This window comes from Oryza glaberrima, chromosome 2 (assembly GCF_000147395.1).
Source record: "Oryza glaberrima chromosome 2, OglaRS2, whole genome shotgun sequence".
In the NCBI taxonomy this organism is placed as follows: Eukaryota; Viridiplantae; Streptophyta; class Magnoliopsida; order Poales; family Poaceae; genus Oryza; species Oryza glaberrima.
In genome coordinates this window covers 28,861,999-28,884,202 of record NC_068327.1, presented here as the reverse complement: position 1 = coordinate 28,884,202, position 22,204 = coordinate 28,861,999, and the positions used below count along the sequence as shown (strand labels likewise).

General features: G+C 40.1%; 1 protein-coding gene across 2 annotated transcripts; it reads left to right on the top strand.

Annotated features, from left to right (window-relative positions):
- Nucleotides 1-4,932: 4,932 nt before the first annotated feature.
- LOC127764016 (chloride channel protein CLC-f-like) lies at nucleotides 4,933-10,049 on the top strand. 2 transcript variants are annotated; one of them, XM_052288822.1, is made up of 9 exons: nucleotides 4,937-5,657; nucleotides 6,093-6,495; nucleotides 6,792-6,986; nucleotides 7,355-7,809; nucleotides 7,911-8,015; nucleotides 8,176-8,403; nucleotides 8,529-8,744; nucleotides 8,998-9,230; nucleotides 9,374-10,049. In XM_052288822.1, the coding sequence occupies exons 1-9, from the start codon at nucleotides 5,214-5,216 to the stop codon at nucleotides 9,444-9,446; spliced, it is 2,352 nt and encodes a 783-aa protein (XP_052144782.1). In that variant the 5' UTR covers nucleotides 4,937-5,213; the 3' UTR covers nucleotides 9,447-10,049. The 2 variants fall into 2 exon arrangements, with proteins under 2 accessions (XP_052144783.1, XP_052144782.1); XM_052288823.1 differs by lacking the exon at nucleotides 9,374-10,049 and having other exon boundaries at nucleotides 4,933-5,657; nucleotides 8,529-8,757; nucleotides 8,998-9,186.
- The last annotated feature ends 12,155 nt before the right edge of the window (nucleotides 10,050-22,204 follow it).

The window sequence follows — 22,204 nt, the reverse complement described above, 5'->3', positions numbered from 1 at the left end:
AAAATGAAGTATGAGCCCTCTACTGATGAACACATCTGTCCATCAAGCAACATCGATCAGTATTAGCGTCGACACTAAGATAGTTCTCAGGACACCACATTGACTCCGGTATTAGACACAACTACAAAAGTGTGAGAAAGATGACGAGCTTTTAAAGGCTGCATGCCATATTCTTGAGACAGGTTATTCAACTTTTTGTCAATTTTAGACAGAGGTTCACAAACAGAATTCAATAATTTTGTACTCTTTATCTTAGGTTAGCAGTCTTTAGTTTGTTTGTTTTTGATGATTGGTTTCGTCTTTTTAAGTTTCTTTGAACTTCACTCATTTTGAGTGTGAGGTTATAATAATTGGCTGTAACTCTTTGAACAAAGGCTGGGATGCTCTATTCCATTATCTAAAAAAAATTAGCATCCACACCTATAGTCATAGTAGCTAGTGTCTGGCTTTTTCATCTAAGTCCTTTTAAAAAACTTATTTATTTTATAAATAAATCCAAAAAAATAGACCTTTTTCTTGGCGCCAGTAATCCTACACCACACCGAGGTCCAACATCTCTGTTAACGACCAAATTTGGTAATATCAGCATCGGAAAAGGAGATTAGATCAAGGTGGAGTCGAAGGCGGAGATTGATCCGAGAACAGAGCAAGAATCGGCTGAAGTCCAGATCGGCTACGATTAGGATCGGCTGGGTCTGAGTCGGACAAGGTGAGCCGATGCAGCCGATTCTAACAGTATAATTTGGTGTGTGACATCGGGTTGAATTGAGGTGCTTCAAGATGATTGCCGCACATGGATAGAGTCCTGAGAAGACAATTGTATCTATTAATTAGGATTTTTTATGTAACTTTATTAGAGATATGTTTGGGCAAAAGTCTGCCGCAAAGACTTATGGTATCTTAGAGTTTGTTAGAGATAGTGGTCGTGTCCGGTATGGACATATCTTGTAATTCTCGGGTATAAATAGACCCCGAGCCCTATGTAATTTTTAACACACACGTTCAATACAATTTCGGCGCATCGCCACCTTTTTGCTTTAGTTTTGTTTCGACGAGTTCTTGCTTTCAGGTTGAGCTGCATCGGTTTCAATCTTCAACAAGAGGTAAAACTTGTTATGACGACTTGTGTTCTCGAGATTAGTGCTTCCATCTTTATGACACTCTAATCTTGTCTATATAATTCGTCGAGTTATCATATATCTTACATAATCTTTGGCAATATCATCATCTAACCTACAATCGGCTAAAATCTTGTGCCGTTCTCCTTTTCCAATGCTGATATTACCAAATTTGGTCGTTAACAATCTCGACACCAACGATATTAGTGCCAACACCCTTACACCCCTATGGAAGCTAACTCACTAATATAAAGGGGAATGACGCAAATGACATTGGCATTGAGGACCTATCTACACTACTTAAAATGACATCAAGACCTATTTATAAGAAAAAAAATATTTACATTGTATCCCTTTCCAATAAAAGAAAAAACAACAGGTCCTTGGTGCTGTCATTGTCGTCGTCCCCCTTCGTATTGGTGACTTAGCTTCGACGGGGTGAAGCGTCAATGCTAACGTTGGCACCACCGAGATGTTGGACCTCGGTGCCAACAACCATGGCACCGAGAAAAGGATCCGTTTTGAAAATAAGTTTTTTTACGGGTCTATTTATAAAATAAGCTTTTAAAAATGACTAAAAGTTGAAAAATCGTAGTACCGCTTTCACAATCTGTAGACTGCAGTGGTTAGTGACTGCTAATAGTAAGCTAGCTTGAGCAACCGTCCAAAATAATCAAGTTAGAACAGGCCCGACCAAAATAACAGAATTTTTAATCTGAACTAGTACGTACTAACTACTACTCATACATAGTCTCAGTCCAAATCATAGAGAAAGAAGAAAGGGAACCTACCCATCGATATAGTACTCATCAAGGAAAGCATAATGCTATCATGTTCGTTGGTGGAAATTCAGTTATCAGAGAGAGTGATTGATCAGATTGAGAGAGAGAAAGAGATTCCCATGCGTGATTTAGTCGATCGATCGATGAATATACCATCTTTTTCTCCGAAGCTTCAGCACTAAGCCTCCTCCGGCGATGGGGGCAAATTATAAAGACAATGGCCTTATGCACATATCCTAGCTGAAAACCATGAGAGACTGTCTAAGAATATAATCTCTCGTCGATCAGGCTCGTAGTACCAACCGGCGAGACGACCGTCACCAGCAAAGGAAATGACCATCTTACCAACCACGTGAGATGTCCCGAAGCTAAAGCGCGCTCGGGCACCAAGAAATCATGCCCACATTATCGAAGAAGTTAGTTAGTTACCACCAGAAAGAATCATCCATGGCGTCCATTGGCAGCAGGTACGTATACTCGTACAAGTAGTATAGTATTAGGTGTAGCTGGTATAGTGCGTGTATACGCCGCTAATACAATGGCGCGGCAACTTATTGTGTTAGGGCCTGTTCACTTTAATGTCATTTTAAACCATACCAAATTTTGGTAAAGTTGCCAAAAAAAATGGCCACATTTAGTTTGCTGTCAAAATTTGGTAACTATATAAGAAATTTTGGCAAGTTGCCGAAATTTTGGCAACTATGCTAAAATTTTGGCAACTTACCAAAATTTGCTAAAATTTTGGCACAGTTGCCAAAATTTCGGCAATGCTAAAATTTGGTAAGGTTTTTTTTGACATAAAAGTGAACATGCCCTTAATTAACCCCTTGTCGCGAGTTGAGAGCTTGACATAGCTTAGGCTTCGTCCCGCAACGGGCGGCGGCACGCCACCACATGCAGCGTCTTTGCGTTGGTTTGGTGCCGCGAGGAGGAGGAGGAGGAGGAGACGACGGGGCGACGTCAGAAAATTATTAGATGGGCTACAATGTATATCCGGCTAGCCCACAGGTTTATAGCCCATTAGTTGCACTTAAAGAGACACAATTGTTTGTTGGGCTGTGTCCCTTTCCAGTTGCCTAAATGCAAGCAATATCAGAGCCCAAGTTTATCTGGTCCAAGGCTTGTATAGTATTTCCCTCTACTTCTATCACTAATATAAATATTCGTATTTTTTCAGTCGTCACATCTAATTTTCGTCCGTTTTTCATCCATACACAATCCGATTCAGTTAGCAATAGCCATGAAAAAAATTGCAAAAAAAAAAATCGGCGGCCGCCGACGCCACCACCGCCGCCGGAGGGAGAAGAGAGGCGGCGGATAAGAGAGGCGGCGGAGGGAGCTACCAAGCTATATAGCCTACCAAAGCAAGACTGCTCGTTCAGGAGCTTGATGATGGATATCCAATTTAACTCTCCTAGATGGATAAGGATTTTCTAGCCAAAGTAGACTAGTTTGATAAGCAAAGCTAATTTTAAAAGTAATTACCAAATACCTAACCTAGCTTAACAAGGAAAGAATGTTGCTAGTCTAGGATCCAAACACACCCATATCTCTTTGATTAACTTTAAGCTTAGCAACGATCATTTGTGTCTAGGAGTAGGCAGAAAAAGACCGAACTGAAAGACCGAGACCGAGACCAAGAAATTCGTTCCTAGGCAGTGAAAGACGAATTTTGTTCGGTCAATTCGGTTAGTTTCCTCGGTTAACCGAATAGACCGAAAAGACCGAATTAACAAAAAAAAAAGTCTAAATACAACCTACAATTTACTAAATTCAATAGAATTAAACTATAGTTTTCACATCCCTACTTCTTCTAGACATGCAACCTAATAAGAGACGTGCTTAAGAAATTTTTTTTTTGTGATTTTTGTGTTGAAAATTTCCATTATTTCTTTGCATATATAAAAATATTGTTGAATTTCGGTCAGGACCGAGACCAAGTCCGAATTTGTCGGTCCTGACATTTTTGCGTTGAAATTCGGTCTTTACTTTTCAAAAACTGAAATGACCGAAAACCGAGACCAAAATTTTCGGTTAGACCGAATGCCCACCCCTACTTCTGACTGCTCTCTTTAGTTATAGGTCATCAGGTTATGTTGTACTACTCCGTCCCAGAGAAAAACGAATTTCTATCTACAAAACTAGACACATATGTGTCCAAGTTCGTAGGTAGGATTGGTCTTTTTTTTTTTAGGATGGAGGGGTATTGTCTAATGTAATTTTTGTTGTGTTCTCCATGGAGGCGTTTTAGTCAATTTTGCTCCAATTAATTATGCAGTTATAAAGTTCTAGGGATTTTTAATAAACAAGTTAACTCTTTTCTTCTATAATGAAAAGAAAAATCCATCTCTTTTCAGAGGTTTTCTTTGGGGAAAAATATCTATGAGGATTTGAATTTAAACACTAAAGGGACAAACACTCCTGGTTCGATTACTGGGTCGAACAAAAGTTTAGTTTGTTAGCTGCAACATTTGAAATCGATCATGAGACCCACTTAGAAAATGAATCTCTAATCAGATGCATCCATCGTCCCTTGCACCGTCGGCCACAACGGCTGCATACCACCTTTTTCGTCGCTGAGTTCTATTCTTTGTTTGTGATCGATTTTTATCTGACGAGTAACAATCGGTTGTTACAGTGTGGTTTTCTCCATTTTTTTTTTTTCATGTATACTCCCTCCGTCTAAAAAAAAATAAACTCTGGGTTTCCGTATCCAACTTTGACTATCCGTCTTATATGAAATTTTTTTTATAATTTATATTTTCATTATTGTCAGATGATAAAACATGATTAATATTTTATGTGTGACTTGTCTTTTTAATTTTTTTCATAATTTTTTTAAATGAGATGGATGGTCAAACGTTGGACATAAAAACCAGTGTTTATTATTTTTCTTTAGACGGAGGGATTACTTGGTTCTATTTTACTCCTACACAGGAGATGCTCTAATGGGTGAAAGTCATGGTCCCTTCCGTTTTAAGAACACAATAGTTGGCTTGTTAGCATGTGGCACCGGCACGTGCACTACTCGCCCCCAGGCCCCAGGGCGGAAGATCCGGGTCTCACTGCACGCCACGAATCTGGCACCACCACCACCGGCACCGCCACGCACCGCACAAGATTCACCCAGCCGTTTGCACTGCTTTGCTCGCCATCGATCTCGCGCGGCCGCGACGACTGTCTCGCACTGTCGGCTCTCTCGTCTCTCCCCCTCCCTCCTCTTCCTCTCGGTCCCGCGCGCGTCAACTTCTCCGCTTTGCCGCATTCCTCCGCGCCCCTCAGATCTCCGCTGACTCCGCCGCCGCCCGCCGACATGTCGTCCCGCGGCGGCGAGGACGACGACCACGCCTCGCTCCTCAGATCCCACCCCGCGGCCGGCGCCGGCGCCGGGTCCGGCTCATCGTCGCCGTGCCCATCTCCGCGGGCTGTCGGTGGCCACCACCACAACCAGCACGCGGACGTCGAGGCGGTGGGGGAGGCCACCGTCACCGCCTCCCCGAGGCGGAGCGGCGGCGTGCGTGGCCTCCTGCGGCACCTCGACCGCCGCCTCTCCGCGCGCGGATCCGGGGGGCGTCGAAGCCAGCAGCCGCCGCAGCAGCTCGATCGCCCCGAGCCGTCCCCGACGTCGTCGCCGCAGCAGAGGGAGAGGGTCGGGGAGGAGCTCGGGGATGGGGCGCCGCCGGAGTGGGCGCTGCTGCTCATCGGCTGCCTCCTCGGGCTCGCCACCGGCATTTGCGTCGCCGCGTTTAACCGTGGGGTGAGCATTTCACTGGTTCTGCTCACAGACTGGAAACTTGACTATCCTCTGCAAGTAGAAAGCACCGGAGTGAGGCTCATCATTTATAGGATCTAAACGTAGTTCATGGATGCTAGCAAATGTGAACCCAAGGGACTTTGCAAATGTGATTTTGATCCGTTTATTTGTGCAAACTAAACTAGTGCAAATAAATTCACCCAAATGATGCAAAATCAGTTTCATTTAAGTGCGCAAATTCAAAGCAACTTAACAGAGCACTGAAAGCAGTAAATGAAAAGCCTTATGTCACATCGTATCTGCGGTTGCTCAAAACGCGATAAATTTTGTTAAAATTTAAAACCTTCCAAGTGATTCCAATGTAAGTTAAGGTTGAGATTTTTCAGTTCTGCCTTGCATGACTGATTCTATAGACAGCTCCTGTTATGGTATTTTTAGGTTCATGTCATCCATGAATGGGCTTGGGCAGGTACCCCCAATGAAGGTGCAGCTTGGCTCCGCCTTCAGAGGCTAGCTGATACTTGGCACAGAATACTGCTGATCCCTGTGACAGGAGGCGTTGTTGTAGGAATGATGCATGGGTTGCTTGAGATATTTGATCAGCTTAAACTCGTGAAACCGCCTCAGAAACAAGGAATCAATTTCCTTGCGGCAATCTTTCCAACTGTAAATGCTGTCCAGGCTGCTGTAACTCTAGGTACTGGTTGCTCACTGGGGCCTGAAGGTCCTAGTGTGGATATTGGCAAATCATGTGCAAATGGGTGCTCGGAAATGATGGAGAATAACAGGGAGAGGCGGATTGCTCTTGTAGCTGCTGGTGCTGCTGCTGGAATTGCTTCAGGTATGTCATTGATGATTACGTACCTGTTTCCTTAGTAGAATATCATGACTTCGATAGCTAGCACCTTACAATTATTATTTAAGGATGTATTACATAATGGCAATTCCATGTAAATTGGATATCATTTATAGTTAACATGTATTGTTTCGGATATCTTTGTAAAATAACTTGAAATATTGTATTTCACGACTCCCATGTAACTCTAAAATTTAACATTTTGATTTTGCTCCTACCCTTTTGGCCTTTTTGTTGTTAGCGCTTGCTAATATACTGTTTCTTGTGTTGTGTGTTTTCAGGCTTCAATGCAGCAGTTGCTGGGTGTTTCTTTGCCATTGAAACTGTACTGAGGCCACTGAAAGCAGAAAATTCACCTCCTTTTACAACTGCAATGATAATATTGGCTTCTGTTATATCATCTACTGTGTCAAATGTTCTGCTTGGAGAAAGGCCAGCTTTTATAGTGCCAGCATATGAGCTAAAATCTGCTGCCGGTATCTCCCCTGATTCTTTTTACCTTTATCTTTAAGATTGAAGATTCATCTATTAACTACGGTAACAAACACTACCAATTTTTATCATGTTATGATACACCACTTGCACCACTACCAATTCTTGGTTCATCAAGCCCTAATATGCTATCTCCATTTTGTTGAGGCCTATAGTAATATGTTTCAGAGATGATGTTATCATAAAGTTTAGCAGCACTTGCCCTACTTTTATAAGTTATTCACACAAACCCAACTTTTCTATTATCTTGACATGGCTTCTTGGTTGAATAATTTTCTCTCCTTTTGTATTGTTGTATATGAACAGCATAGGTTCTAAAGGATATTCTGTCGTCTCATTTTCTGTTCTGCAGAGCTACCTTTATATCTCATCTTAGGAATGCTTTGTGGAGCGGTCAGTGTGGTATTTGGCCGGTTGGTTGTATGGTTTTCGAATTTTTTTGGATACTTGAAAGAAAGATACGATTTTCCTATTGTAGTATACCCTGCTTTGGGTGGACTGGGAGCTGGCCTCATAGCTCTCAAATATCCTGGCATTCTATACTGGGGTTTCACAAATGTTGAAGAAATACTACATACTGGGAAAAGTGCTTCTGCTCCTGGTATATGGTTGTTAACTCAGCTTGCAGCTGCAAAGGTAGTTGCAACTGCCCTTTGCAAGGGATCTGGCCTTGTGGGTGGGCTATATGCACCAAGCCTAATGATTGGGGCTGCTGTTGGAGCTGTTTTTGGAGGGTCAGCTGGATATTTGATAAATTCTGCTGTACCTGGTAATGCTGCTGTTGCACAGCCACAAGCTTATGCTCTAGTAAGTTGCTCTGTTTTCCTTTTTTTTTTTTCATATTGCTTGAAGCAATACTGTTATTTCTACATCCTTGTATATACAAAAACTAATTGTCAGAACTCCAGGTTGGAATGGCTGCTACACTAGCTTCAGTCTGTTCAGTCCCACTGACCTCAGTGCTGCTTCTCTTTGAACTGACAAAGGACTACAGGATTTTGCTTCCTCTCATGGTAAGTATGACTGTTTATGTAGTATGCCCATTGTTTTGTTTTGATATAGTCTTTCTCTTTTGTCACATCATGATGTCTAGAAGAGGACATAAATGTTGTGTTTTTATGTTTCACTATTGCATTATCAAAACTAATGCACTTATTTTTTATTGTCCAACAGGGAGCAGTTGGGTTAGCAATCTGGGTTCCTTCTGTAGTAAACCAATCAAAGGATGGTGAACCATCTAGGTTTAGAACACCCAGGCGTGGTTATTCTTCACTTTCTTCAGAAGATAGAAATAGTAAAAGCTGGAGGCGAGGTGACAGTGTAAATGATCTTGAGCTCACTAGCTTACGGACTGATAACTATGACACCTATAATGAGGAAATGCTTCTAGATGATTTGAAGGTTTGTAGGCCTCTAATTCTTATTGTTAACGGTCTAGCTGATGCAATGGTGTGTTCAATTTTCAATAGAAGTACATGTTATTATGTTAACTCTATCCTAATTTGTCATTTGAACTCTTTTACCAGGTCTCCCAGGCCATGTCAAAGAGCTATGTTAAAATTCCAACATCTGCCATGGTGACAGAAGCTCTCAAGCTTTTGCATGATAAGCAGCAAAATTGCGGCCTTGTTGTGGATTGTGAAGATTTTCTCGAAGGAATTGTTACATTAGGGGATATTCGCCGTATGGGATTTGAATTACATGGGGACAGTTTCACAAGTGGAGACCAGCTCAAGCCCGCTGTACGTTTGAATGGTGAAAATATGTATTTCCATTAGAATAGTTCTACATAAATAAGTAATGAATTGGTGCGCATCATTTCACTTGGTCTGGTCTAGGCTGGACACTGATTTTGTTTAAACCATTGCCATTTAATGCGATAGCTTAAAATGAATTCTAAATTGAATGTACATGCTTTCTATCTCTGAAAGGTAAAAACAAAACAATTTACACAGGCTGGCAAGGAATGTGTACTAATTAATGGAGATGTTGCAGGAAAATTCTTCAACCATATCATTGTGTCTTACTCGAGGATTCCAGTACGAGGGGAATGAACGTGGATTGCTAACCTGCTTTCCTGATACTGATTTGACCACTGCAAAAAATCTTATGGAGGCCAGAGGAATAAAGCAGCTGCCTGTCGTGAAGCGTGGTGTCGGCCATAGAACTGAAGGAAAACGCAAGCTTATTGCTCTTCTACATTATGATTCTATTGGTCACTGCTTACGGTTAGTCATAAGCTTATATGTGTTCTTTCAAACTTTATATTTTTTTGGGTTTATTCAGCTTTAACTCAAGATAATTGAATTTTTTTTCCGCTTGTTTAATTCATTTGAATTATACTGAAATGTCAATTCATTTGGTTATGAAGGGAGGAAATTGAGAACTGGAAGGCCATATATCAAATAAAAGAGGACTTCCATCTCATAGCAAATGGGCATTGAACAGCATTACATTGACCAATATTACACCACATCAATCGCATGCAATTTGATATCCTTAAGGCATTTTTGCCAAATGGGGATACAGGAGGTATACACGAAGTTCAACTTGTACAGATTTGAGGCTCCTCTACAAAGAATTAAATTGCCATCTGAGGAAATTATTCAGGCTAGCTAGCCAATTTTGCAATAGAGGTTATGGTCCATTCTTGTTGCGAAGCAACTTCTACTTCACACGGGAGGAGATGGGTATGTATGAATTCAGTTATTCAGAATTGGAAGGTGGCATTGTAATGTATATCTTGTACCTGTACTATTTGTAACTGTGTAACATCCTGTTGCTGGGAAGCATCATATGCGCCAGCTTGTAGAGGTGCAGTCACACGAGAAACTAGTGTAATAAAGTGTGCAGCAGAAAATTTTGTCAAGAAGCCGATGTTGTAGGTTGTAGCGTCACATTGTATGTAACACTTTATATCAGCACTTGAACTGAATTTCTCCCTTTCCGTGCAGTTACATAAAGCTTGCAGAGCAAAGTTGCTTTATCACCATCGCTGTCCTGAGTCGGAGTCATGTTTACAGCGACCGCCGTCGTGGCATGTTTTTTTTACGGAGGCTGCTTTCTCTTCCTGTAAACTTTTCAATAGAATTTTTTTTTTAAAAAAAAAAACCACACTGGTTAGCAATTTAAAAAACATGCGCTCAGAAAATAAGGGTAGAAGTTGGGAAAAGGAAAGAACACATCCTTATATGTTACTCCTGCCGTCTTAAATACAGCTTAGCACTAAATTATACACAACTTAATCATACAATATAGGTAGAAGTCCATTTCCACTTAATTCCGTAATAGTTTGCTACTACCTTCGTTTTCAAAGTACTCCGTATAAGTTATTTTGATATGATGTTATACATTTCAATACTATGAACAGATTTTCTGTTCAAATTTATAATCCTAAAATATACTATATCCGATCAAAATTAAAATAGTAGATGTATATTTTAAGATGAAGACAGTAGCGATGAACAACATGCTCATGACTCAGGAGTCAGGAGTCAGGACAGGAGTCGCAGCTTCTTCCAGGGTGCCCCGAAACGGAGTAACCTGGGCACTCTTTTCCTCATCTTCTCTACAGCAACCGCACCGCGCCGCGTAAATCTATCGGTGACCGTCTCGACCTCCATGGACCACACTGGTCGGTCGGGAATGGCACGGCCCCAAGCTAGCCTCAGGCCTCAGCCGTGCTCCGGCAAGGCGGCACCCGGCACCGGTCTAGCATACTAGTCTGTCCCAAAAAAAGCCAAACCCTGGCTATGAACTTGGACACGCATGTGGCCAGGTTCGTAGGTAGGATTTGACTTTTTTTTTAAGGACGGAGGGTACGTCTTTTGACCATGCGCTGAAACACTGCAGTTCTCTGAGCCAAGCCACACGTAGCCTATTGCGCATGCATGCCCTGCAGACGACCTTACAAAATTTCTACTCCTCTCCGCCCAAAAAAAACTCAACTTCTACAGTTTAAATTTTATCTCACAAAAAATCAACTGTCAGTATGTAAAACGAAAAGTTTTATCCCTTCAATACTTTTTACCTGCCTATCACTATTACTATTTTTTTTCAATGATTAAGATCATTATAGTCACTCTCTATTTCCACTATTTTTATCTTGAGATGTTAGAATTGTATTTTTTTTTTTTGGTATGGAGGGAGTAAGGTCCAAGGCTAGCATCTCATCTCACGCAACGTCATAGTCTTCGCAGAAACGCCGCAAGCGACAACGCGATACGCTGCTGCGTAGAAGCATCCGGCTTTGGCCTTTCACATCAGGCAACAGCATCGCTATTGTATGGTACTGTACTGTGTCACATACCGGTGGTTCATCTCACTAGCTACCGTTGTCCCCGCCCAGCCCGGGTGCAAAAGACCAAACTATCGAACCGAACACCTCAAGCCAAGGAGCCAGACGGAGCCGGGCAAGGTGAAAGCTCAGTCAGTGCACGTGTATTTTACTACTCCCAACTTTTCCACGGATTAGCAACGCGTTTTCTCGAACCGAACAGGGGACAGGGGATGCAAAAAGAGCCGATCTGCGAATCTACTTATATGTCAAATAAGTAATAATCTATGGATTTCTGCGTTGTGACTCGATTTAATTACCGTAACTAAAGATGTAGGTGGGTCGATTAATAAACCTATTTATATATCAAATTAGTAAGTAACCCGCAAATTAATCTATGAGTTATTAGGTTATCTATTATTAATTTTGTGTATAAACAAGTTCGCAGGTTTATCGCTTACATCCCCGAGGCAGGAGGAATCCCGAACGAACCCGTTTCATGCCACTGTGCGTAGCAACAGAACGGCGCGGCGCGCTGATTCGTTGACGAGTGGGAGATAATTAAGCCGGGGTTTTGTATCCGCGCCTGCTCCCCTTTGGCGGCTTCTGCGACGGGGAAGGTGTCGCCGAGCGCACAACAGACGGGGCTAGTGGCACAAAACGGCAAAACTAGAAAAAAGAATTGGATTTTTCTTTTCCATTTACGTGCGTATAAACAAGTGTATTATGCCTTGTCATTGGCTCGTCGCTGTCAAAATATATACTATCTTGTTTTTTTACTGTCAAATGTATATAGATTAGTGCGCATATTAATAATTCAAGCTGTAAAATGAAAGGTGTTTTTGATTATTATTCTGTGATGAACAATTGGGCATTGGAGATTATTGGTTTTGTTATTTGGAATTTATTCACGAAGCGGTTTTGGAGATGATTGGATTTTACAGGTGAATATACAGGAATTGCTCTGATTATATGTGGACCGGTCAGACCGGGCTTGTGCTGCCGGTCAGACCGGCGTGTAATGCGCGGTCAGACCGGCGCAGCCCGCGGTCTGACCGGCCGACACTGTGTCGGTTTCGGTTTCGGGTTGTTTATTTGGATATCCGAGTTTATTCCATGATTATGACTTCTAGATGGATACTATATGTATGTAATACTATTGTTTGCTGCTAATGAGTCAAGTTGGAGATAACTTGGTCTCGGAATATGGTTTCTTTGTTTGTTCCATGTGTAGGTGACTCGATGTCTCGGGAGAGCATTTGCGGTGATAGACCGGGAGTCGGCTTGGGGATAAGACGACGTCCGTGGTGGTCAGAGATCATGCGGGATACTAAGGCTAGAGTTGATGCACGTGGTTGATGGAGATTCCATATGGCATACGATGGAGTTATTGTGTGCGTATGGAATGCGGAGTCGAATTTGGAAGGAGTCCAAATTTGGTACGTTTGGTTATGTAAAGTTTCTTTCTTGTACTAGTGGGTTTCCTAAGGTGTTTAAGACTCCTAGTATGAGTTTGGTTCGTGGCTTTAGGCTGCCTACCTCATGTATAAATAGAGGGGGAGCGTGAGGCTTCCCGGTATCGCTTTTGAGAGCAATAGAGTTGAGTTTTGAGTTAGGGTTTCGAGTTTAGTCGAAATTTTTGTAAGGAGTGCTGTTGGTGCACTTTGTAAACACAGAGAGAAGTAATAAAGTCGTCATCCACTTTAAGAGTTCTTCAATTTGTGTTTACCGGGTTTCGGCGGTCAGACCGGCGGCTTACGGGCGGTCAGACCGGCGGCGGCGACAGCGGGCGACAGGCGATCTCGGCGGTTAGACCGGTAGATCAACACCGGTCAGACCGGCGGCTACACTTCGGTCAGACCGGCTAATCTATTTCGGTCAGACCGCGATCCATCGATTTCGAGGGTAACTTTTATTTCCGCTAAAAGTTTTCGGTTTTTGGGTATACCAACCATTCACCCCCCCTCTGGTTGGCTTAGTTCTTGTGATTCGATCCTACAAGTGGTATCAGAGCCTCGTTTTCTTCTTGGATTTTTATCGATCTAAAGTTTTTGCCATGGCTACTCCCGCTAGGTTTTCAACTAAGCCTCATGTTTTCGATGGAACTGATTTTCCTCATTGGTGTAGTAAGATGCAATCTTACCTTATGGCTGAAAATTATGATATTTGGAGGAAAGTTTCTCATCCTTATGTGATTCCTGAAGCCATTAATACTGATGCTTTAAAAACTGAGTTTGAAAATAATTGCAAAGCTCGTAATATTCTTTTGAGTGGGATTTCTCGTTCTGATTATGATCGTGTTGCACATCTTGAAACTGCTCATGAGATTTGGAATGCTTTGAAAAACTTTCATCAAGGAACAAATAATATTAAAGAGCTTCGTCGAGATCTTTTTAAAAAGGAGTACATTAAATTTGAGATGAAATCTGGAGAGGCTTTGGATGACTATCTTTCTAGATTTAATAAAATTTTGAGTGATCTTAGATCTGTTGATTCTTCTTATGATGATAATTATCCACAGTCTGAGATTTCTCGTCACTTTTTGAATGGTCTCAACATGTCTATTTGGGAGATGAAAGTTACATCTATTCAGGAGTCTGTTAACATGTCTACTTTGACTTTGGATTCACTTTATACTAAATTGAAAACACATGAGATGAATATTCTTTCTCGCAAAGTTGATTCTAAATCGAGTGCTTTGGTTTCTTCTTCTTCTTCATTGGTTGTTGATGCTTCTTCATCTATGCCTTCTTTTCTTGCTGCTTTTAATGCCACATCCGATGATCAACTCGAACAAATCGAGGAGGAGGATTTGGCTTTGGTTGCTAACAGAATTGCTCGAGCTATGAATAATGCCAGGAACAGGAAAAGAGGTGGTCCAAATCGTTGCTTTGAATGTGGTTCAATTGATCATCTTCGTTCGCATTGTCCTAAGCTTGGGAGAGGCAAAAGAGAAGACAAAGATGGTGAGAAGACCAACAACAACAAGCCCAACAACTACAAATCAAAGGGTTCTAACCAAGGGAGGAAGATGGAGAATCTTAGGAAGGCTTTTCAACAAGTTTGCGCCGCTTTCGACCACTAAGTGATGTAGATGGTGAAAGTGGAGATGATGATAAGGGAAAGAATGTCTCCGATGTTTGCTTCATGGCGCCTGGTGAATCTGACACAGAGTATGAAGATAATGAGGTGAGTGCTTTTGAAGAAGCTATTAATATTTTGAGTGCTAAAAATAAAAAGTGTGAGAAGATGTATAAAAAACAGGAATTTATCATTGAATCTCTTAAATCTAAAATTGATAGGTTAAAATCTCTTATTCCTAATGATGATGATTGTGAAAATTGTGAGGTTTTAATGAATGAGATTTCAAAAATTAGAGATGTTAATGCTGCACATGATTTGAAAAATAGATCTTCTCTTGCTTGTTGTTTTGCTTTGCACACACGCACTTTGGATGAGTTGTTTTTAACTAAAAAATTGTTGCAAAAATATCAAATTGCTTTTCATACTAGTTTGATGTTTAACATGATTTCTGCTAAAAAGTTAAAACAACCTCATGATGTTTTGGATTGCTCAACATATAATTTGAATAAGTTGAAACTAAAAGATGCTTTAGGTCGTGTTGAGTACATGGAAGATGTCGTGAAAAACAATGAAGTGCTTTCTTGCCCCAAATGTCGTAAAAGCAAAGGTGTCATGATAGATTGTGAAAATTGTGCTAATTTGGAAAAAGAGGTTTCTTATTTGAAAAATTCTTTACTAAGATTTTCTGATGGTAAAAAGAACCTCAACATGATTTTGGATCAATCAAAGGTTAGCACAAATAACTGTGGTTTAGGTTTTGATCCTTATGCTCATAACTCTAGACATCCTCCTGTTGTGTTAGGTGTTGGTGCTAGAGGTGGTGAGATTTTGATTAAACATGATACTAATAAAATTGTGTTTAAATCTGCTGGTATCATGTCTACCATGAATGCATCTTCTTCAAAATCCAATGTTGTGCATGCAAAACCTCCTGTTTCTGCTTGTGTTGCTAAATCTTCTTGCTCTAACAATGTGTCTAAACAACGTGAAAAATATACTTGTTCTTTTTGTGGAAAAGATAGACATATTGTTGATTTTTGTTTCAGATTAGCTCATAAACAAAAAAAAGGAGAGAGAGATTGCTTTTGCAAAATCAAAGTGGCAAAAATCTGGTTTTCCCTCGAGGAAACCGGTCAGACCGCAGTGGGTCCCGCAGTCAGACCGGTGACCGGTCAGACCGGACACCGGTCAAACCGGCGGTACAGAGGCGGTCAGACCGGCCTCCGATCAGACCGGCCACTGTACTTCAGTCAGATCGGCCTCGGAGGAATTTTTCTGAAAATTCTAAAATTGATTTTGCACGTGGATATATGCCTATTGGATCTTCTGGTCGTGTGTCTCAGTACTGGATTCCTAAATTTTTATTATCTAACCCAGTACTGAGGCTTCGACTTCTGCTGTTGTGTAGGCTTTTGTGGCAAGGAAGGAGAACGTGTGGATCGTGGATTCCGGTTGTTCGCGGCACATGACCGGTGATAAAAATTGGTTCTCCTCCCTCAAAAAGGCATCCAAGACTGAATCAATTGTCTTTGCTGATGCTTCTACTAGTGCCGTTGTCGGTACAGGTTTGGTTAAGGTAAATGAAAAATTTGAATTGAAGAATGTAGCTTTGGTTAAGGATTTAAAGTACAATTTGCTTTCAGTTTCACAAATTGTTGATGAAAATTTTGAGGTTCACTTTAAGAAAACTGGAAGTAAAGTTTTTGATTCTTGTGGTGATTCTGTGCTGAATATTTCTCGCTATGGAAGAGTGTTTAAAGCTGATTTTGAAAATTCTGTTTCACCTGTGATAACATGTTTGGTTGCTAAGTTTGACAAAGATGTGATGTTTTGGCATCGTAGACTTGGACATGTTGGTTTTGATCATCTCACTAGGTTAAGTGGTTTGGATCTTGTTCGTGGTTTGCCTAAACTTAAGAAAGATCTTGATTTGGTTTGTACACCGTGTCGTCATGCTAAGATGGTTTCTACTTCACATGCTCCTATTGTTTCTGTGATGACGGATGCACCGGGACAGCTATTACATATGGACACTGTTGGTCCAACTAGAGTGCAATCTGTTGGAGGAAAGTGGTATGTGTTGGTTATTGTTGACGATTTTTCTCGATATTCTTGGGTTTTCTTTATGGCAACTAAGGACGAAGCTTTTCAACACTTTCGTGGTTTGTTTCTTCGATTAGAGCTTGAATTTCCTGGTTCTTTGAAAAGAATTCGAAGTGATAATGGTGGAGAGTTTAAAAATGCTTCATTTGAACAATTTTGCAACGAAAGAGGTCTTGAACATGAATTTTCTTCTCCACGTGTTCCTCAACAAAACGGTGTTGTTGAAAGAAAAAATCGTGTTTTGGTTGAGATGGCTAGAACGATGTTGGATGAATACAAAACTCCTAGAAAATTTTGGGCTGAGGCGATTAACACTGCTTGCTATATTTCAAATCGAGTTTTCTTGCGTTCTAAACTTGGAAAAACTTCTTATGAACTTCGATTTGGTCGTCAACCCAAAGTTTCACATTTGCGTGTTTTTGGTTGCAAGTGCTTTGTCTTGAAGTCTGGAAATTTGGATAAGTTTGAGGCACGCTCTACCGATGGATTGTTTCTTGGTTACCCCGCACACACTCGTGGCTATCGTGTACTTATTTTAGGGACTAACAAAATTGTTGAGACTTGCGAAGTTTCTTTTGATGAGGCTAGTCCTGGTACTAGACCCGATATTGCAGGTACACTGTCACAGGTTCAGGGGGAGGATGGTCGTATTTTTGAAGATGAGAGCGACTACGACGATGATGACGAGGTCGGCTCGGCCGGTCAGACCGGGCGCCAGGCCGGTCAGACCGCCGGCACACCTCCGGTTAGACCGGCTCAGAGGAGCGGTCAGACCGGCCAGGTTCGTCGGGTTCGAGTACTGTTGATGCTGATCGAGATGGTCCTCTAGAGAATTCAACTTCGACCAGTACTGAAACAGAACGTGGATCAACTTCAGAAGTTGCTGCTCCTTTGCATATTCAACGACGACATCCGCCGGAACAAATTATTGGTAATATAGGTGAGCGGATTACAAGGTCTAAGGTAACGACTTATGATGTTTGTGCAAATTCTGCATTTGTTGCTTCTTTTGAACCCAAAGATGTGTCACATGCATTAACTGATGAATCGTGGATTAACGCCATGCATGAAGAACTTGAAAATTTTGAGAGAAACAAAGTTTGGACTTTAGTTGAACCACCTTCTGGACATAATATTATTGGAACCAAGTGGGTTTTCAAAAATAAACAAAATGAGGATGGTTTGATTGTGAGAAATAAAGCTAGACTTGTTGCTCAAGGTTTTACTCAAGTTGAGGGTTTGGATTTTGATGAAACTTTTGCTCCTGTTGCTAGAATTGAGGCAATTAGACTTTTGTTGGCTTTTGCTGCTTCAAAAGGTTTTAAATTGTATCAAATGGATGTGAAAAGTGCTTTTCTAAATGGTTTTATACAGGAGGAAGTTTATGTCAAACAACCACCAGGTTTTGAAAATCCTGATTTTCCCAACCATGTTTTTAAATTGTCTAAAGCTTTGTATGGTTTGAAACAAGCTCCTAGGGCATGGTATGATAGGCTTAAGAACTTTTTGCTTGCGAAAGGTTTTACAATGGGAAAGGTTGACAAAACGCTTTTTGTTCTTAAGCATGGTGATAATCAACTTTTCGTTCAGATTTATGTGGATGATATTATCTTTGGTTGTTCGACTCACGCTGTGGTTGTAGATTTTGCTGAGACTATGCGTAGGGAATTTGAGATGAGCATGATGGGTGAGTTATCATACTTTTTGGGATTGCAAATTAAGCAAACACCTCAAGGTACTTTTGTGTATCAAACGAAGTATACGAAGGATCTTTTGCGACGGTTCAAGATGGAGAATTGCAAGCCAATTTCAACACCAATTGGTTCTACAGCTGTGTTGGATCCTGATGAAGATGGTGAAGCTGTTGATCAAAAGGAGTATAGAAGTATGATTGGATCTTTGTTGTATCTAACTGCTTCTATGCCAGACATACAATTTGCTGTGTGTTTGTGTGCACGCTTTGAAGCTTCTCCTCGTGCTTCACATCGTCAAGCGGTCAAGCGAATAATGAGGTATTTGAATCATACACTTGAGTTTGGAATTTGGTATTCTACTTCATCTTCTATATGCTTAAGTGGATATTCGGATGCTGATTTTGGAGGTTGTAGAATTGATAGGAAAAGTACTAGTGGAACATGTCATTTTCTTGGTACATCATTGATTGCATGGTCTTCTAGGAAACAATCTAGTGTTGCTCAATCAACTGCTGAATCTGAATATGTTGCTGCTGCTAGTTGTTGTTCACAGATTCTTTGGCTTTTATCTACTTTGAAAGATTATGGTCTTACTTTTGAGAAAGTACCTCTCTTTTGTGATAATACTAGTGCTATCAATATTGCTAAGAATCCTGTTCAACACTCACGCACAAAGCACATTGATATTCGTTTTCATTTTTTGAGGGATCATGTTGAGAAAGGAGATGTTGAGTTGCAGTTTTTGGACACCAAGTTGCAAATTGCTAATATTTTCACTAAACCTTTGGATTCTAATCGCTTTGCTTTTCTTCGTGGTGAATTGGGTGTCATTCATCCTTTTGGCATGGTTTGAGGGGGAGTTTGTACCTCATGGTTTTATCAAGCAATAATATGATAATAAAAAAAATTGAGAAAAGAGAGCTTTGTTTATGCATATGGTATTTTCTTGTGCATGCTAGCAATACTTTGAAGGTTTATTTGTCTCTAGCATAACTTGTATGTATTTTAGTCTTTTCATGAGATTTAGATTTTGTTTTTAAGGGAGATGATGCATGACACTTAAATTCTATACTTGAATTAAGAAAATATGCAATGTTGATGCTAGCATATGGTTTGATTTATAAATGCTCTATATATATGCTTTATTGATTTGTTATTCCTCAAATACCTTTAATTGCTCATTGTGAAAAAGAGAATAAAAAATATAAAAAAATGAATACCGAATCCTTGGAAACAGTCTTGACGACAAGGATGTATTCGATGTGAGCAAAATAATGAGTGCCGAATCCCTGGAAACAGTCTTGACGACAGGGACGTACCCGGAATAAAAGAGGAAAAAAATATGAGCAAAAAGGCTCGAGAAAAGAAAAAGTTAAAAAAAATTCTCTTGGTTATTTTGTGCTAAAGGTTATTTGAGAAAAAGTGATAAATGCAATAGGTATATGTGTTTAGTGTTTATTCTTCAACCTATGTGCTTGTTAAGATGTTGCATTATAAATCGTATGAAATCATGAATTTTGATTGTTGATTCAAGCTTAATTGTAAAATCTTTGGTTCATGGTTATACTTTAATGCATGCTTGTTTTGTTATAGATGGGTTTATCTTCTTTTTATTGCAACACATGACTTGATATGCTATATGTATGCTAAGCTCTTGAATATTTATGAACATAATTCCTATGTTTGATGAAATCATTGTCAAAAGGGGAAGAAGTAATGTGAAAATTTTTGGATTTTTGAGAAGCGAGCATGTTTTTGGTTCAATTGGGAATTTCTTTCTTTTAAAAAGGGGGAGAAGTTTTCTTTTTGGATTTTTGAGAAGCGAGCATGTTTTTGGTTCAATTGGGAATTTCTTTTTTTTAAAAAGAGGGAGAAGTTTTCTTTTGGATTTTTGAGCACGATGTGTACATTTGTACCAAGTGTGTTTTTTACCACCTTGTACGAACAAGACATGTTCATTATTGCCCAAAAATTAAAGCACTTTCGATGTTTTGCACATGCATGTACTCATCATTATTACTTCCTCTATCTTCAAATATATGATCTTTCGTCGGATGTGACATATCTTAATAGTATATTTACGAATCTAGATAAGATGTGTCACATCCAACCAAAGTACCCTATATTTGAAATAGATGTAGAAATATATATTCAAAATGCATTCTCAACAGTGTGTATATATATATATATATACTGGAAGGGAAAGCGAAAAGAATAGATTGATACTCACTCCATTTTAAAATATAGCTAGTATATATATATAAATTCATAACTAGCATTAGATAAATAGCTATAGTACATTTTAGGATGGAGGAGGACTGTACTAGAAAGAGATAACTATCGGGATCATGTCATCTAGTCTCTCTTTTTCTAAAACAACCTCGTTCTTTTAAAGCTAACGAAGGTATGAATTATCCGTGTGACGCTTAATAAAGTACAATTTCTTTAAAAACATGTTGTCTAGTAGATATATATTTTTTTTGTCTAAACTAGTACTCCCTCCGTCCCAAAATAAGTGCAGTTTTACACTATTCACGTTCAACGTTTGACCGTTCGTCTTATTTGAAAATTTTTTATAATTAGTATTTTTATTGCTATTAGATGATAAAACATGAATAGTACTTTATGTGAGACTAAGTATTTTCAAATTTTTCATAAATTTTTCAAATAAAATGGACGGTCAAACGTTGGGCACGGATATCCACGGCTGCACTTATTTTGGGACGGAGGTAATATTTATTAACTTTAGAATCTACAATGATTAATTTAATTAATTTATCGGCTAATGACCTGGAACCGGGCTGTCAGCTACAGCTGTGGTCTTCGGATGTGGTTGTTGCGTCAGCGTGGAGGTTACTTGGGGTCTTCAGAGACTTGCAATGGGCTATATAATGTACGTACGGCATTCTAGCTACTATGGCATATTGGCAGTTGATGTGATGTTTGGCCAAACATCTACAGTACAGCCTGCATGCCATTCCACGAAGTGCGACTAGAAGTAAACGGCGCTAGTATGCCATGCCACAAATTGGGCAGAGAGAAAAATGTGCCATATGGTCCGTGGTCTTCCATCAACAAAATATTGGTCGTAGCTACACTAACTGACGAACTTGAATTCACGATTGAGCCGTCCATGCGCATGCACGCAAATGTGAACGTACCTTGATTATTCTCACTGATTAGTTATCAGAAATTTAGTCCTGCAGAGAGATGATCATAAGCTGCCAGCCCTGAGACTGTTGATCGTATCATGATTCACAAGTGGCATACTGGCATTTTCTGCGGTGATCACGGATTAACGGCAGCAACACCACATCTGAAAATGACGGGATACCATATTAAAAAATATATATGCATGGTCATAGTTTTAAGATGCTGAATTTCACTTGAGCAGTACGTTCAATTCTCTCGTACGAACTTGAAAATTCTCTGTTTCAGTTAAGCCCTATGTTTACGCGGACAACTACGACCGCACGTTATACCGTCATAGGCCTCGTTACTGGGTGAGCTATGGTCCACTGGACTGGAAGGCAAATCGAGGAAGGAAAGTGCTAGGTACTCCGTATATGATACCTCGGCAATATTATGATCGAGATCCCCCGAGATATTAGGATTTATTAATCCTAAGGTGTTATGAAACTTTGAAAAGAATCAATATTGTCATAACAATACTAGCATATTGTAGTTTCTTGAAACTCCATAAACATCATTATCATTGAATATCACTATCATGGAGGATGGGCAAAGGATTTTTAGAGGATTAAATTTCCTAAGGAATTTTTATTATTGAAGCCTTTTTCGTGAACACATTATTGAAGCCTTTCATTCATATGAAAAGATAGGAAATATCCATATGAATACATTCTTACGGTCCAGTCCAATCAATACCATAGGAAATTAAAGCAAGAAGTTAGAGTTATTTAAATTTTTTATTTAACTAGAAAAGATGTCCGTACGTTGCAGTGGGTGAATGCTATTTTAATCTTGTTATTGTTATACGGTTTGGCTAGGGTGAAATTCGCTATGAGAATTCGCTTGGATATTC